We start from the raw sequence: 17,813 nt of genomic DNA, 5'->3' as shown, positions 1-17,813 counted from the left end.
ATGCATAAAGTTTGCTCAGGCTTAAATTTAGCTTATTAGTGGCATAACATGACTCCTACGTGAAACATTGACATTCCACAGGGCACACCATAAAAATTAGTCAATAAGGTAATAAATAAAAGGTAATAAATTTGCTTACTTTAACACATGCAACAACAAGGTCAGCACACTTACTTTGTGGTCCAAAACATCAAAAGTCTTGCATGTTATCCTGATAAAGAAGTCAAGGGAAAGTATATTCTACTAATTTTGCATTTAATTTCCTACGAAAAGACAGTATTTCTGCACATTTTTTGCCTGCCTGGCCCTCATGTTAGCTCTTGAAGAGCGCACATAGTAACATTCTCTTAAGAGTTATGCAAAAGCATGATAGAATTTACAATTCAACAAACTAATTATTAATGTACAAGAAACAAAGGCACATGATGACAGGAGATACTTTATTTCATGTCACCTCTACCATTGTCACCCTTGCTAGCCCCTTTCATGAGTGAGGCTGAAATATTAATGTGGCTGAAACTTCCTGCAAGCAGGGTGTAGAGCACAAAGAAAAATTAAATACAAAACAAAACAAAACTGAACTAAAACAATTTTCTTCAGCCCAGAAAAAAATCAAAACAACAAATACATCCTCACATCTAAGTTTACTATTTCCTGCAATAATTTTCAATCACAAAAGGCCGTACTCAGGGCCTGAACCATGACATATCGTTAGTAAAAACAAGTTTGTGCAAACAGCCTGTGACTGTCTTCAGTGGCATCTGTTTCTGTGGCTCTTATAACAGTTCACTAAGAGGTAAACACCTTGGAAAGAAATTAGTTTCAAGAGTCACACCAGTTAGACAAGTCTGTGCAAACAGCCTGTCACTGTCTTCAGTGGCATCTGTTTCTGTGGCTCTTACAACAGTTCACTAAGAGGCAAGGTCTTTGGTAAGAAATTAGTCTCAAGAATCACACCAGTTAGTCTCAGCCAAAAATTTGAGCACTGTTGGGAACACATCTTGATGGCCTAACCCTCACATGCCATTGGCAGTCGCTTTCAGCCCCATTCAACCCCACTAATGACTTAACCCCCTGGCGGACTTGGACGGGCCAGGCTCGTCATAAGCCGACTGTCATTATGGCTCTGCGTCCAGTTTAAGGCAAGTTGGGCTTATCCAAAGCATTTTCTTGGCTTGCCAACAAATGGCAGCATGAGTACCACAAATGAGGATTTTCGTACCCATTTCATGAAAAAAAAAAATGTGACTGTTAATGGGAACCCCACAGCTTGACCTTGGATTATCTTTGTGCCATGATAACAAACAAAGGATCACAGCATGCACTAACTTCAATATCAATACAGAAGTTGTCATGGCACAGTTTGCCCTCAGCACCTCAGCGAAGCCACAATAACATGCCCTCACAATGTCAAACATAAATTTTCAATGTTTTTACATTGCAACTCTGAGTTTTCACTACTTATAAATCCAGCCATGTTGTGTGAGGTGTACTGGTAGGTAAGTGATAGACCACAAGAAATAGCATGCAGCAGTAATAGGAACAAATGAACCAGCACAAGCTAGAACTGAAGACGCCATCATATACTATGAGTACTGAAGTACCTGCCACATAGGCCAACATGAAGGGAGCTACACTTTATTCATACGAAAGCATTAAATGGCTCAGTTCAAGGTCATTTGTTTGCAGAAAACAGGAACATGTGACGTTACGAGTCGGCATCATACCGAGTCACGTGACACCAATGTAATATGACATCATACCAAGTCACGTGACAACGATGTAATGTGATGTCATACCAAGTCACATGACGACGATGTAATATGACATCATACCAAGTCACATGATAACAATGTAATGTGATGTTACATGCCAGTTTTTAGAACATACCCCAATCCCCAACCGCTAATCCATGAAAGTGTAGATGAAATCCCAGCGATGGCATCACTGGCTGACCTCAATGTGGTGGCAGCATTCCAAACTACATTCGCACCAAAATTTTGAGCAACCGTTCCTTGTGCAGCATTCCGGGTGGTACCATAATTTCTCTTTGCATATAGCTTACATGTTTTAGTAAAGTTGGAGGGATTCAGACCGATGACATACACACCTTCAGTTGCATGCTTTAAGCACAGTTCAGGTGTCCACCGATGTGGAGATGTGAGAACTAATGCGCCCTTTCCTTTCCTCAAAAACCCATTTTCATAATAAAACTGTGATGACGAAGTGGTGTAGTATGTCGTAACTGGAATACCGAAGCGCTGAAGTAACCGGAAACAATGATGTGTAGTACGTCGCAATTGCAAATATCGAAGTGGTGTAGTATATCGTAACTGGAAATGACAAAATGCCATGCCCCACGTTATAAGACAAAAAAAAATCGGGATCAAAGACAATCTTTTGCATTCCTCCACGTAAACAGATTTAACCACGGACAGACTGTGCACGAAGTACGCATGCGCAACCTTGGGGGAGACCACTTCGCGTGGGAAGGGGGGGTGCGAAAGCTTGTTAAGTGCCCTCAGAATTTTTTTATGCTCTTAATGAATGTTCTGGACAAATGCTCCGTCTTGATTTTTTTTTTTTAATCCTTAGGTGCATACTGTAGCACGTCACATCTTTATTGAAGGGCAGCCTGGTCTTGAAAAAAAAATTTATTAATGAAGTCACAGTTAACAAATCTTCAGGGAACATTTATTTTTGTGTGCTGATTCTAAATATGTCATTTAATTTCATGTAATGTAAAACAATTCCTTGAGCACTTATGTAATTTTTAAGCATGTATTTAGTGAAGAGTTTTGAAAAAGATATGCTGCAGGGAACTTGCTGAAATGCATGCCATTGGGTTCTCTTGACACCAAGGAATGCATAGGTAAAACTGTCTTCAGAACATAAGCTATAGGGTATTGAAGTTGTCGCTACAAAAATGCAAATAAGTGTGTGTTCCTGTTTCTGAAGTGGCAGCTTCAGTACCTTATAACTCAAGTTCTGTGAGAGCCAGGATGATAATTGTACCTTTATTGCATTCTTGGTATCATACATTTCAGAGTTTCTGTTAAAAATTTTCTTCAAAGCTCTTCACGAAATACTTGCATAAAGATTACATAAGTGCTCAAGAAATTGTTTTACATGAAATTAAATGACATATTTAGAATCAGCATGCAAAAATACATGGTTACTGAAGATTTTATAATTATGCCTACATTCATAAAATTTTCTCTTCCAAGACCAGGCTCCCCCCTTAAGCAGCTCAAAATTGCTTTCACCTCTTTGTTGCTTCAAAATCAATAATTGTAATCCAAAAAAACATATATACTTCGCTTTTCTAAATATAATATGGTACATGCAAATGTGGACAGTGTGAGCCAGTCCGAACAAGAAGCATTGTTTTTTCACTGCAGCTGCACGAAAACTGAACTGTTTTCTAAGTATTACATCAAGAACTGGGATTAAAGACATTCCAGTACAAAACCCTGTATGCAAACATTGCATTCTTTGTTCATAATGCCAATAAGATAGCTGTGACGTGCCCCTCTCCTCAGCCCCATTAGATTGAAAGCTCAGAATTATCTGCCACAGAACAATTTTAAAAAGTTAAATGCGAGTATCTTTGTCACATAAATTTCAAACATGCTCTTAGCCTTAGAATTTCACGATAACAACATCATGGGAAAATCTGGCACCAATGACAGCAAGACCCACCAATATGACAGCGCATCCAGCATGCAAATGATGGGAAGCACATTGATCAACAGAGCCAGCTTCATTTGTGGTTTAGAAAATAGCAAATATTGTGCCAAGAAAATAAACTCTGTGCCCATTCAATTGAACTACATAGTCACAATAACTGCACATAATTTTCAGTCACAAAGAATGTTTTGAACCTTAGAAATGTAGTATCCTTGACATGCAATAAAGTATAAAAAGCCATAAGACGCTTACAAACCAGCTCTTAAGATCCATGTACTTCTTTTCACTCCTGCAATGACCGGATAATTGCAACATGAAACTGTCCTCTAATATTCTTTACATGAAGCTCTGTAGATTAACAACAGCTGAAAACAAAACAGTGCATTTTTAATCTGGTTCATCAGAAAGGATACTTTCTTGTCACAGCGCAGATCTGAAGCTGGATTCTGTCGGTAATCTCGGAGTTCAATGACGTCCTCTGGTCCTTAGCAATGACTTTGAATACAGCAAACAACACCTTGCCAAGACAAGGCCAAAAAGCAGTGATGTCAATGAACAAAGAAAGCAACAAGATTAAATAAAATACACAAAATCCTCATTTTCATTTCTCAACCTTACCCCATGTTCACTTGAGTGAGTGTTTGCTGAACTTAAGTAAGCATGCAGCCACTCATTTTTATGAAATTAAGCAAATAACGAGCATTAACAGTCTCTAAATGCATTTATTCTACAATGCTGAAAACTGCAGGCATGTAATGTGTCCTGGCAGATGAGTTCATCCGTGCTTCTAAGCACGTTTTCAGGTGCAAGTGCCACCTGGGCAGCAAGCCCTTTCAACTTCGATGGACATATTAGCACCTCTTTACTAAAATTAACCTGTCATTTTCTTCTAAAGCAGATTTTTCAGATAATCTGTTTAACTACTACTCAAGCTACAAGGCAGTCATATAACGTTACCTAAAGCTGGCATATACAGCATCCCAAGGTTTCAATGCAACTAAAGTAAGGTGCCGCAAAGTTTTGCAAGCTGCACTGTTTCATAACTGCAGTGGCCAAAGTTTTGACGATGAAAATGACTACATATATGTCTAGACGATACATTCTGGCCTGGAAGCAGTAGGTTAATGATTCATAAAATGTCCACTGGACTGAAAGTTTCAATGTGCTAAAATTGGTTCAACTGAAACACATTTGCATCCGATATGAGAGAGTTTCAATGGGAGATTTCATGGAATTTTCCTCAAGTGGCAGTTGTTCAAGTGGTAATTCACTACATATAAGAACTACACCCTCTTCAGTCACAAGTTAATATCCAGGGGGAGGAAATTTTTCAAATCTTCAGACCCTTTTCAGGCTCACGCCTAGATTGCAAAGAAAAAAAAATTCCACCCACCCTGATGATTAAATATGCAATTACTATTGTCGGGTCCTCGTATGTTCACATTGTGATTCTACACTGATTTCAGGGTCTCAAATATACTTTTGATACTCATTTTTGTCAAAAGAAGTCATTATATAAGCAATATGCATTATTTTAGACCTCAAAGCACTGATGCCTGCAACATAAGCAAAAATAATGCACTGCCTGGAGCCACAGTGGCATTTACATAAATTGTGGAGGTGTTCACATTAAAAGCAGTTCATTTTGCATTCTTGGCTTGAGACGGCTCCAGGCAAATTGTCGTGAAGGGTTCGAAATTTAAGCTCCAGCGATTTGCGGTACATTATACCTCAGCAGTAACCAAAACTAACAAAAAATTTACATACACGTGTTGACAATGTGCCCAAGAAGCACACACCCCCCCCCCCCCCCCCCCCCGCCCTCCCCACACACACACGCACGCACGCACACGCACACACACACACACACACACACACACACACACACACACACACACACACACACACACACACACACACACACAACCTTTGTCTGTAAATTTTCGAGACTGATTTATTTTCTTCTCTAGAAATGAGAAATGTTGGTGCGTATGCGTAGTGCCATCTTTTCTGGCTAACCTGAGCTATTTATGTTAATTGCTGTGACAGCCGCTAGATGGCCCTACATGTAGAAAAATATGTTGTCACTAGTCGTTTGCGCATTTTACTGTGAGTGAATGTGGAGAGATGGATGTCCACCTCGAACAGCGTGTAAACATAAAATTCTGTGAGAAGCTTGGCAAGACAGCCACACAGATGTATGAGCTCCTTCATGATGCTTACAGCAATGAGACATTATCACGGGCGCGAGTCTTCGAGTGGCACAAGAGGTTCGTTTCAGGGAGAATGTCGGTGGAAGACAACACAAGGCAGGGGTGCCCTTCAACCTCACGGAATGAAAACAACGTGGCTCGGATCAGGGAAATCATACAGCAAGACCGCACCATTACAGTCTGCATGCTATCAGATGCTCTCGACATTAGTAAGACAACATGCCACCAAATTTTGTGTGAGAACTTGGGGAAACAAAAGCTGAATGCCAGACTTGTGCCGCACCCCCTCACAGAGGACCAGAAGGACACGCGGGCATCAGTGAGTGCTGATTTGCTCTCCGAGGCAGAGAAGGATGCTGCATTCGTCGACAGCATCTTTGCTGAAGACGAAACATGGCGTTTTCAATACGATCCTCAAATAAAGAGGCACAGCGCCGAATGGCAGTCCACAAGCTCTCCGGCGTCGAGAAAGGTGCAGCGACAGAAGACCAAAACAAAGGCAATGCTGATAGTGTTTTTCGATGTCAGAGGTGTCATGCACCACAAGTTCGTCCCACAAGGGCGGACGGTGAATCAGGAGTTTTATATCCACGTGCTTCAACACATGCGTGATGCACTGCGATGCCGTAGCCCTGACTTATTGGCATCTGGACAATGGAGCCTTAGCCACAATAACGTAAGGCCACACACTGCTCTCAGCGTCACAAAATTTTCCGCCAAGCACAGCATTACTGTACTTCCCCGTCCGCCATACTCGCCTGACCTCTCCCCATGCGATTTTTTCTTGTTTCGTTGTGTCAAGAGAGCCCTAAAAGGTCACTGGATGGGGAGCGTGGAGGCCACTCAATACGCCACGACAAAGGAGCTGACAGCCCTGCCAAAAGAAGCGTTTTCCAACTGTTTTCAAGACCTCAAGAAGTGTTGGAAGCTGTGTATAGACAGTAAAGGAGACTATTTCGAAAGGGTGCTACACAAATGATTTATATGTTAAACGCATTTTTTTAATGGACTCAGTCTCGGAAGTTTACGAACAAAGGTTGTAGTTGGGGTGTACAGCTGGGGTTGGCAAGACTTGTTCGCAAGCTCTTGACCCATCTCCCTTGTTGAGCTCCGTGGTGGGCGGCTGCCACCGTGGCCGAATAAAAATCCTTTTTTTATCGCTTCTTTTTCCCCAAAAAATGGTTGCCATCAAAAACGAGGGTGTACCGATGTCGCTGCCCAGTTCTGGCAAAAAAAAAGAAATTTTCCCTATATATATATATATACATATATATATATAGCCGAATGAATAGAGCCATTAGAACTGATCATGCAAGGCATGCTGTGACTTAGTGTTGTGGGAAACCTAAATATTACCTCAGCTAGCAAAAACGAAGGCCTCTATGCAGAATGCAGAATGAAGTAACAATAAAGCAGCTGTTGTCTATTATGCCAGAAAAGGCTATGCCAAATATACGCTTTATCCTGAAATCCTAATAGTACGTGGTGCAATACCTTTCTCAGTCAACATGGTAAAGTTTTCATATCTTTCTGCACTGTAACGAAGAAAATACTACACCATTTTAATGGACTAGAAACTAGGCCACAGGTCAAATATTAGAAAGGAGTTTTCTAGTCCACATAGTTACCAGCCACTAAAGAGCCAATGGCTTGATGCATATACCGTATTTACTCACAAGATGGATGCACCCCACAATCTGCGTGTCAAAAAGACCCATTTTTCCCCTCGCATAATAAATGCTTCCCTTTGTTTTGCCACTGTCTCCTGATGGTGATAGTGAATGCTAGCAAGTGCCCTTTTTTCGAATTCCGAAACAACAATGCACATCTATAAAGCGCCACTTGTCATATGTCAGGACCTCTCTATCTCACCTTTTATTTGCGGAATTCAAGAACCAGCAGAAACCTCACTTGGTCACACAGTGCTTGGGTTGGTTTGGTTTATGGGGGTTTAACGTCCCAAAGCGACTCAGGCTATAAGGGACACCGTAGTGAAGGTCTCCAGAAATTTCGACTACAAGGGGTTCTTTAATGTACACTGACATCGCACAGTACACGGGCCTCTAGAATTCCACCTCCATCGAAATTCAACCACCGCGGCCGGGATCGAACCCGCATCTTTCGGGTCAGCAGCCGAGCACCGTAACCACTGAGCCACCGCGGCGGGGTGATCACAAAGTGCATCGCTGTTTAGGTAACAGGGTGTGAGGTGCACAAAAGATCGTCGGAGGATTTGTGAACGTGGTGCATCGACAGTGGTGTGTTCGACAGCGGAGCTCTGCGCGTGCCAGCCCAGCGTTGCGCGTGTGAGCGTGCGAAGGGTGTGTGCGAGGCGACGGCGACAAAGAGCATCGCGAGCACGAGGAGCGGAGAGCTGGCACGTCAGAAAACCGAGGTGCAAAGGAAGAAAATGCAGCGGAGATCGGGTCATTCAAGCGCGGAGGTGGCAGCCGTCAGACGTTGGGTCCGTGCTGCCGTGACTTCCCTTGCATCAACGACGCAAGCCTACTGCGTTCCTTTCAAGCGTGGAGGTGGCAGCCATCAGACATTGGGTCCGTGCTGCCGTGGACCTCCCTTGGATCGCTTACACAAGCCTCCGGCATTCTCTGCAAGTGTGGAGGTGGCAGCCGATGGACTGAGGGTCCGTGCTGCCTAAAGGCACCCTAGGATAGCCTGCTTGAAGCCTCCGGCGTTTCGCGACGCCGTCGACGAGACCTGGCTATGGTTCTCCTGCTGCTGCCAAGTTCTTCAGGCTGTTGACGGGAGACCACCGGCGTCTCCCTGTGTTCCTCTCTGCTCCTAATAGCGCCTAGCTCTCTTTCACCACTTCCGTAGACGCAACACCTGCGACACAACACGTTGTAGTTCATCAACCAGCGTTCCGCCCTGTCTGCAAGGCATCCCCGCTTCACCTGAGACGCTCAGTACCTGTTGAAATCTTTCCTTTATTTCTGTAGTGTTGTATGCATGTTGAGAGTGTGTTACTTGCTTTCGTTTCGTATCAGCTCTTTTCCTTTAAATTATAAAAACGGCTTCATTTTGTTTGATATCTTCGTTCTCTTGTCTTGTTCGAACCTGCACGCGATAGCATTCCCCTTCGGAAAGTCGGGGACGCGTACCAATTCGCGACACAGGGAACGGTGGGCTTGCTGGTGGTTCGTCCTTGAATGCATATTGCAACCACGTGAACCTATCTAAGAACAGACAGGAAGAGATTTTTGGAGAAAAAAAGTGCATCCATTATGTGTGTAAATACATGACGCCATCATTTCAACAAAATGTAAATTCTCTCGCTATTAGCTACACCAGCAAAAAACTGTGCAACCTAAAACACACTTGCTCCAACATCATGTTTCTTAATTAGGCGGACGTAAATCAGCACAGCCTGGAAGAAAAATACAGTCTGACTGACAGTGGCCATTTCTAGGCAGACGCAAACCCAAAATGCAACCTACCTGCCTAAATTTGGTCTGAACAGCTGCCAATTCCTCAGGCGTACCAACAACAAACAGACCAAGCACATCCATGCCTCCTGGAAGCATGCGTGTTACCTGTAATGACACAAACGAAAAGCAATCAATGTCAAATGAAACAATACAATTCTATTCAAAGCATGACGCAAGTGTATTTCATGGCAACTAACATAAACAAACGTAGATAAAAACAATAACAGTATCCCAACTTTTGTCAGCATATATAGAGTATCCAACTGAAAGGGACACTAAAGGAGGACACTAGGCTCGGCAAGACAGAGATTATTATCTCAAGGTTGCAAATATGTAATTTTTAGTGAGCAGAAAGCTTGCAGAGTAAAAAATGGTAGGTTTTTAACGTAGTTAAACTGAGTGGACATGTGAAAGCATGTGGTAAGCCTGATTGGCTCACGGTTTTGCATTGCTAGCTCGTCAGCACGTTTGTTGACGATATTAGACTCAGCTTAAGCTGATCTGATCTGTTCGCACCGCAGATGGAAGTTGGTGAAGACGACGATATGCAATGCACGGCATGACAGCGCATTGCATTCAACACGAGGCGTGATTGGCTGTGGCGATAGCATAGTGCTCTCGTGCAGTGGCCAGCGAAGCTGATCTGTTCGCGACACCGCGGGTTCGAATTCCAGTCGCAACAATATTTTATTTATTTGTTTATTCATTTTGTTCAATGCCAAGGCTTCGGCGATGAATCAGCTTTTGCAGCTTTGGTCATAAAGTAGGGCTTTCGCTAGAAAATTATGTAAAAGTGACAGGAGAGAGACACAGTCCAACACCCACTACAACAACTGCGCTCGGTCAAGGAACTCTTTTGCCAGAAATGATTAGTACTTCAATTTTACATGAAACATTATTTCAACGGGCCTGTAGCAAGTACCATCAAAAAAGAAGAAAAGGAGCAAGACAGGTGGTAAAATACAAAAATGCAAAGCGTCACTTGCTTCGCATGCCGCCATAGGCCTGTGCACAGCAGTGATTCACAGCAGCTTCAGAAGTGCAAGCTCTCAGTGTCATTTGCATTCCTTCCGAACATTGAGATCTCCATGTCTCTCAGCATGAAGCGTGGTAAATAGAATGGTAGCACCATCTGTTGAAATATTCTTGTCAGACCTAGCATACATTACAGTACACATTTGACTTTCATGAAATTATTTTAAAAGGCAAATCATTTCTGCAGCTTAACTACTACTGAAGTCCATTCCACTGTACTTTATCAAAGTTGGTTTTTCAAGAACTGTGTAACAACAGGGGCACTCTGAGCAGTTCCAATCAGATTGCTTTGTCTAAATCAGATGTCTGCTCCCAGCAGCTAAGTAACTCCTAAGTTTCTCATGCGTTACCATGAGATTACTTGTAATTTTGATTTAAATATGCATTGTGCAGCGTATTCTACTACATGGGCATCATAAGATGTTGCATGTTTCTGCTGGTAGAGAGAGTCGTAGTAGACACCATGGAGAAAATTCATACAGTCAGAACTGTAGAACCCATGGCTGCAAAGTTTTGTGTATACATGCACGAGAACACCCAGACTTGAGAAACTTACTTGCATTAGCACTGACACACCAAAGTTTTGCTGTGGTCTGATGAGAATATACTATGAGAAAAGGCCGCCTGATCGCCACGCCAACTAGTTTCATTTGCATTTGTTTCGTACGATTAACTGAAAAACTGGAAGGTTACGCATAAAAATGAGGGAACACTTCTCCCACGTTGCATGAGGCTGTAAATGGTGAAGGAAAGCGAGAACGTCAAATTCAGTTTTTCACCGACATAATCATGTTTTCACACAGCAGAAACACTGGTGGGGTTCCCAAAGGGAAATCTATCAGTGTACCACAGCTTCCTGTTTCCCTTCGTAACACTTTAAGCTGGCTCAAATAATTGCAGAAGAGGGGTGCACTGCACTAAAAACATGACTCATGCAGTGCGTAAAAATACTGTACCAAGCAGGTAGTAGAATTTCATGAATCAAGAGAACCCCAGCTGACAACTTTCAACCACTTAACTCTTTCCGTACCGCACAAAAATGGCTGAATTTGGGTGCATTGAAAGTTCTTTTTATGAGAATCGCCAAACGCATCACACATTGCAATGCATGATATTGTAGCTTATTCGTTACACTTTTCAACGAAAAAACTGCCCGAGTTGTGTGTGCAAACTTTTCGAAAATTTAGCGGCTAAATATGTTGGCAGCACAAAAAAGAATACAAGCAAAACAAAAATAAGCTGCTGCACTGAGCCAGAAATTAATTACAAAAAATTAATATATACAAACTGTTGCATATGTTCTTAACTACCATTTTTTCGGTTTTCAGCTGCGTACATAATACACTGCACTTTACGTGGCCTTTCAAGTTAGGCCTCTCGTGCTGTGCCACTAGAGAAAGCAGTTGCATGAGAACAAGAAGCGGAGGCAGACGTGGGACGTGCTGAACATTACACTTGTTCTAAGTTCTGTTTTTTTTTATAGCAGAGCTTGCAGTTCATATTTTTTTTAAGGTTTTTTTATTCAGCTTGCAATAACAAAATATAAAAGAACACTGAAAAAGCCCTAAAACGGGGCGTGGCCTTCCTTGACATCATCATATTCAAAAATCTGCAGGCACATTTGGTAAAATATCTTTGAAGTATGTTGCAAAGGCCCTAAAGCCCCAAATAAAACCACTCTCATCATTTACAAATCAAGTGCACTACATAAAATACAATATGAACGGCAAAACAAAACTCGCGGGAGCACGCGCTGATGTCACAACCTTCCCACCAGATTGTGAGCAAACTGCCCACAGCGGCATGTGGCAGTTAAATGAATCACCGGTCATGAGCCGTTTCTCGGGAAGAGCAACCTGGGTCTCACAAGACCCACTGGTGGCTGTCGGCGCAGTGGCGCATTGCTTAACCACTGCGCCACTGCGCCAGAAGTGGTGTGAGGACTCCCAGTGACCTATAAATGTAAAGCAGAAAATGACAAAATTCCACATATATGGGCATTAACTCATTAAAGCTATCGTGTCATACCCTTAAGGCAGAGCTTAAGTGCCCCCTCCGGTTTTTTCTTCCTCCCCTCTCTCAAGTTCCACTTCACATGCCTTGCTGACACAACCCGATTTCAAGAAGTCAGACATACAGCAATTTTACTGGTGTGCCACATGCCCATTACAAGGTTATGGGCAGGGTATATAAAAGCCGACAGTCTTTGAAATTGTTATATACACCATGTAAATGACGACAAAGGTGAAGGCTGCATACCAGCTCATGTGCTGCGTGAGCACATAGCATGGCACTGCTGCAGCTGCATTCCGTTCCAACAACAATGGCTGCCATGGATTCCATGGTTTCCTATTAAACACCATTCTGCTAGACTACGAGAATAAGATACCATTCTGGCATCTTACCGGTACTCACCTATGGGGTAGAAATGTGGAGGCTAAAGAAAAGTGCTCAGCTTAAGTTAAGGACAACGCAGCGAGCTATGGAAAGGAAAATGATAGGTGTAACATTAACAGACCGGAAGCAGGCAGAGTGGGTGAGGGAACAAATGTAGGTTAATGACATCCTAGTCGAAATCAAGAGGAAGGAATGTGCTTGGGCAGGGCATGTAATGCAAAGGCAAGATAACCGCTGGTCCTTAAGGGCAACGGAGTGGATTCCATGAGAAGGCAAGCATAGGAGGGGGCGGCAGAAAGTTAGGTGGGCGGATGAGATTAAGAAGTTTTCGGGGATACGGTGGCCGCAGCTCAGCTGGAAAAGGGCAGGATTAATTGGGGAGACCATGGGAGAGGCCTTTGCCCTGCATTGGATGTGGTCAAGCAGATGACGATGATGATGATTCTGGTAGCCTATACAACGGCTGTGCTGATGTACCAGAACCCAAGGAAAGCATAGGGAAATGCTACTACAATTGTTTTCAATGTTATTTTTGAGAAGTTAATGGAGTAGTCATTCTAGACAAGAGATAATTTGATAAAGAAAACAATGTTATTTTTGAGAAGTTAATGGAGTAGTCATTCTAGACAAGAGATAATTTGACCACGTAAAAAAAGACAATGTGCTGCTGATTAGAGCTAAACCCATGGCCTTCACGTGTCACATGCAGTGCTCAACCAAGCTAAAACAACAGCTGTCTCCCTTTTTATTTTTGTATGTATTTACCTTCACTTAACGGCAGCTTAACCTTGATAGTGTATCACCAATCACTGCTGTAGCTGAGTAGACTACTGCACAAAATGTGCAGAGGTCATTCGTTTGTTTGCACAATACTGCAGACCTTTTAGTGACATGTAGTCCTTTTGTTGTGAAATTACCTATCGTCTAAAACGGTAACTCAATTACCTTCCTTCTCTAAGCAACAGCAACAAAAACAATAACATTTCTGTAATTTTTCTTTGGATTCGAAGAGTGAAGGCTTCTTTTCTATATATCCTAAGGAGCCCCTTACCTAGCCTATTCTTGTCTTGGTCACAGGCAGAGGCAAGCAGGTATGCCTTGTTTATTGATCAAAGCTAAAAAATGAAGATTTGTGCCTATTTTCCAGCTTGGGCACCAGCGTCACAACAAAAGAACAACTTGTGAATAATTGCTGCACTTTACAGAGGGTGTCCAAACCAACCGTGAATAATTTGTTAGGTTGGAACAAATCCAATTAAAAAGTTAAGATTATTAAGACTGTTTGCACAAGCTCCAAATGAACAGCTTAAAGTTTAATTTTGAAATGGTATTAATGTAGCCATAGTCCAGAGTCACAGGGAAGCTTGTTCCTGAAACTGGAAGCTTGCTCCAGTCACAGAACCTACCAACACATAGCATAGCCCCACTGGTTTAGTAGGCCTCAATACTGTGCAACTATGAGCACACTTTGATCCTTGCACTGCTTTATAAAAGTCAACTTCAATTCGCTGGACCATTTGCTCTGGCTGAGCACCACTACATTAAAGGAGTAAAGACTAATTTTTGGCTGCATGTTTTCTTGTTTGCAATGATGCATAATGCATCACTATACATGGATCACCATGTGGTATAGGCCTTTGGCCACTAAATAATTTAAAATTCAATTTCTTTTCTCACCTGCATCAGTTTTGGTTTCAAAAGCTGAGCAATAGCTATGACGTCAAAGATTAGTATAGATCTTGTGAGGCATGAACTACGACATAATCGCTGCTTCATCATTTTAATTAAATACAACACTGAAGCCAGCCTGTCTCAAAAGCCAGAATCAAAATGAGTGAAGAAGCAGCGATTACAGTGCAGTTTTCTTTATGCCTCGCATGACTCGTAGTCATCTCTGACATCATAGCCATTGTTCGGTTGTTGAAACCGAAAGAGGTGAGAGAAGAAATTCAATTATAAATTATTTAGCAGTTGTAGGCAAATACCAAGTTGTGATCTGTGTATAGTAATGTCTCATGCATCGTTACAAAGAAAGAAATATGCACCCAAAATTGAACAACAGAACACAACCTTGTGAAGGTTCTTTTACCTCTCCAAGATGTACTTAAGCCACAATTCATGTCGTTCATCAATTCTGGCTCTCTTGAGCATATTTAGAAACTAGCCACCATCACACTGCATTCAGCAAACTCAAAATTCGAAGGCCAAATGCAGTTAAGCTCTTAGCATCCATTGTTAATTCCAACTAAGTGATCCAGGCCAAGCATAAGCTTTGGCCATTTCTGTCATCCATTCTGAGCATACACCTAGTAATTGTACACCAGCTCCACCATTAAACATTTTTTTCTGATAAAAAAAACTGCCATCTATACAATCTAAATGGCATTACTTTTCCCCTTTATACTACTCCTATAAACTAGCCACCATCACACTGCATTCAGCAAACTCAAAATTCGAAGGCCAAATGCAGTTAAGCTCTTAGCATCCATTGTTAATTCCAACTAAGTGATCCAGGCCAAGCATAAGCTTTGGCCATTTCTGTCATCCATTCTGAGCATACACCTAGTAATTGTACACCAGCTCCACCATTAAACATTTTTTTCTGATAAAAAAAACTGCCATCTATACAATCTAAATGGCATTACTTTTCCCCTTTATACTACTCCTATAAACTAGCCACCATCACACTGCATTCAGCAAACTCAAAATTCGAAGGCCAAATGCAGTTAAGCTCTTAGCATCCATTGTTAATTCCAACTAAGTGATCCAGGCCAAGCATAAGCTTTGGCCATTTCTGTCATCCATTCTGAGCATACACCTAGTAATTGTACACCAGCTCCACCATTAAACATTTTTTTCTGATAAAAAAAACTGCCATCTATACAATCTAAATGGCATTACTTTTCCCCTTTATACTACTCCTATAAATATCAAATACTCTGCTCTAACCTCCTTAAGGTTAAACACACAACAGTGCTTTTTTATTAATTCTCCAACAGTCAGACACAACCATAAGTGGTTTGGGATCTGCAACCATTTCTATACGACTTACTGAAAAACCTTCTAACTGCTAAACATATTTCACTGTGCACACAATCATTTAATGAAGTCAGTGCAATTTCGAATTACCCATCATCAGGCTTAATAAATTAGGCATTAACATTAGCCAACTGCAATTTTTGCCCTTCACTTGCTTTTCTCCGAGAATTTTATCCTTGCCCCAGAAGAATCTCCCTAGACTTACCAAATTTTCTGCTGACAGAGAGCACTTATTTAGTACAAAACTCCCAAATATTACATTTATGGATGGAATGATTGATAATCACAATAATACAGCTGCAAGGGCAATCTAGGAAGTCACGTTGGGTCTAGTTTGTGATTGTTCATGTTGACTCCGCAGCATGAAACACACGAGGATGAGAGACATGAAACAACATCCCTGTCGTTATGTCTCTTGTCCTCATGTGTTTCATGCCATGCAAGCAACAGAGTAGTCTGTTGCACTGCTTGAGATTTCTGCTAGAGGAAGCACATTCTTTATGAAAAGAATGCTTGTGTAAAACTGTGCTGCTGAATGCTATGCCAATTTAATCCCAAAGCCTCACATGTTATAAACAACAAAAACAAATTTTCTAACAGAGCGAACATAAAACAGGGGGAGAAAAAAATTCTTTTTAATTTAAGCTTCACAGAGAAAATGCATTAATGTTCAGAACATGTGTTTGCTGTGCTTCATAGCTACCTGCTTGTACCTGTTGTTCATAATCAGTCAGGGGAGATTAATTGCAAATGTGGCTATTTAAGGTATGCAAGTGAGAATTTTGCACTCTGTTATTGCCATTGTCAGCTGGATCAGTGAGCATGAATAATATGCATGCCATTAGCACTGGCTACATATTGGGCTCTACTACAGCATGGCAATCATGAGGCTCACGTCAACCCTTGTATGTGCACGCAAACTCCAGTAACTGATGCTCTTCATTCTTGTTGTAGTGAACTGCTTTGCTGCACACTGTACTAATGCAGCGCTGGCGTTTTAAAATCTGTGTATTCCCTCTGCTCCCCACAGAGTGAAGGGGAGCACAGGCTCTCGTCACTTACAAAAATGACAAACAAACGGCAGCGATTTTCAAATATGATAGTGCAGGTCTAGCTTCTTCGATATGCGACCCAATTAACTCTAGACGTGAGCGACATGCCAAATCATGACACGCACGCACACTGCTTAGAAAGATAAACAACGACAGCTACATGCGGCGAGCCATGCCTCAAACAATGTCTGACTGACCTGCTTGGCATGCTGGCAGATCCAAGCCTCCTCAATATCGGCGTGGCCGTGAGCAGACTTGTGCGACTGCTTCACGTCACCTTCCTCCTGCGACTCGTCATCATCCTTCTTAGGTGTATTGGCAATGTGGACCACGATATCTCTTTGCTGCGTGCACTGTAAAACGCCGATTTTCAACATATACAGCATGCAAACAAGTTGACAACGCAACATTTTCATCTTTGTTTGAAGAACGCTGCTTGCTGCAATGGGCGTAACAATCAACCTTACAAAAAGAAAAACCAAGCCAGAATCGACAAACATCACGCTTGGTCAAACGACATAGTGAAGCGTACAGCTTACCTGTCCGATGATCACACCTACTGTCAAAGATGAACCCTTCGTCTGAACAAGCTCGTTGATAAGTTTCTGAACATGATCGTCGTATGCTACTGTCCTGCCCATATTAAAAACTGTCTTTACGATGCGGGTGCGTCAACATACACCCGCGCAGCCTATACCGGGCCTTCCGAATAACAGAAGCAAACAGCTGGAAGGGGACCGGTGAAGCGCCTTGGAAGCGGTATTTCCGCCGTACAGCAGCTGCCTACGACATCGGAACCACGACCACGACGTTGCTCGCTTCGCCAGTGGATACTGGATTGGTTTGCACTGGATTGTGCAAAACGTGTTATGGCCAACGCACAATTTGTCTGTGCACAACCGCATACCTAAACTCTCTGGCAACAACGAGAAAAAGTTTCT

The 17,813-nt window shown here is 42.2% G+C and overlaps 1 protein-coding gene across 1 annotated transcript in view; it reads right to left on the bottom strand.

Moving 5' to 3' along the window:
• Positions 1–17,712, bottom strand: part of LOC144114450 (protein odr-4 homolog) — a 46,548-nt gene extending 28,836 nt beyond the window's left edge. Inside the window, exons 1-5 of the mRNA XM_077648195.1 lie at positions 17,412–17,712; positions 17,070–17,225; positions 9,359–9,454; positions 4,104–4,207; positions 175–211 (exon numbers count right to left, since the gene is read on the bottom strand). Of these exons, the coding sequence (XP_077504321.1) occupies positions 175–211; positions 4,104–4,207; positions 9,359–9,454; positions 17,070–17,225; positions 17,412–17,513 (495 nt within the window). The 5' untranslated portion in view covers positions 17,514–17,712. The remainder of the gene's footprint in view (positions 1–174; positions 212–4,103; positions 4,208–9,358; positions 9,455–17,069; positions 17,226–17,411) is intronic.
• Between the last annotated feature and the right edge of the window lie 101 nt (positions 17,713–17,813).

Source organism: Amblyomma americanum, chromosome 1 (genome assembly GCF_052857255.1).
Source record: "Amblyomma americanum isolate KBUSLIRL-KWMA chromosome 1, ASM5285725v1, whole genome shotgun sequence".
Classification (NCBI taxonomy): Eukaryota; Metazoa; Arthropoda; class Arachnida; order Ixodida; family Ixodidae; genus Amblyomma; species Amblyomma americanum.
Note: the sequence above shows the minus strand (reverse complement) of the source record. Positions and strands in the feature narration are given on the sequence as shown.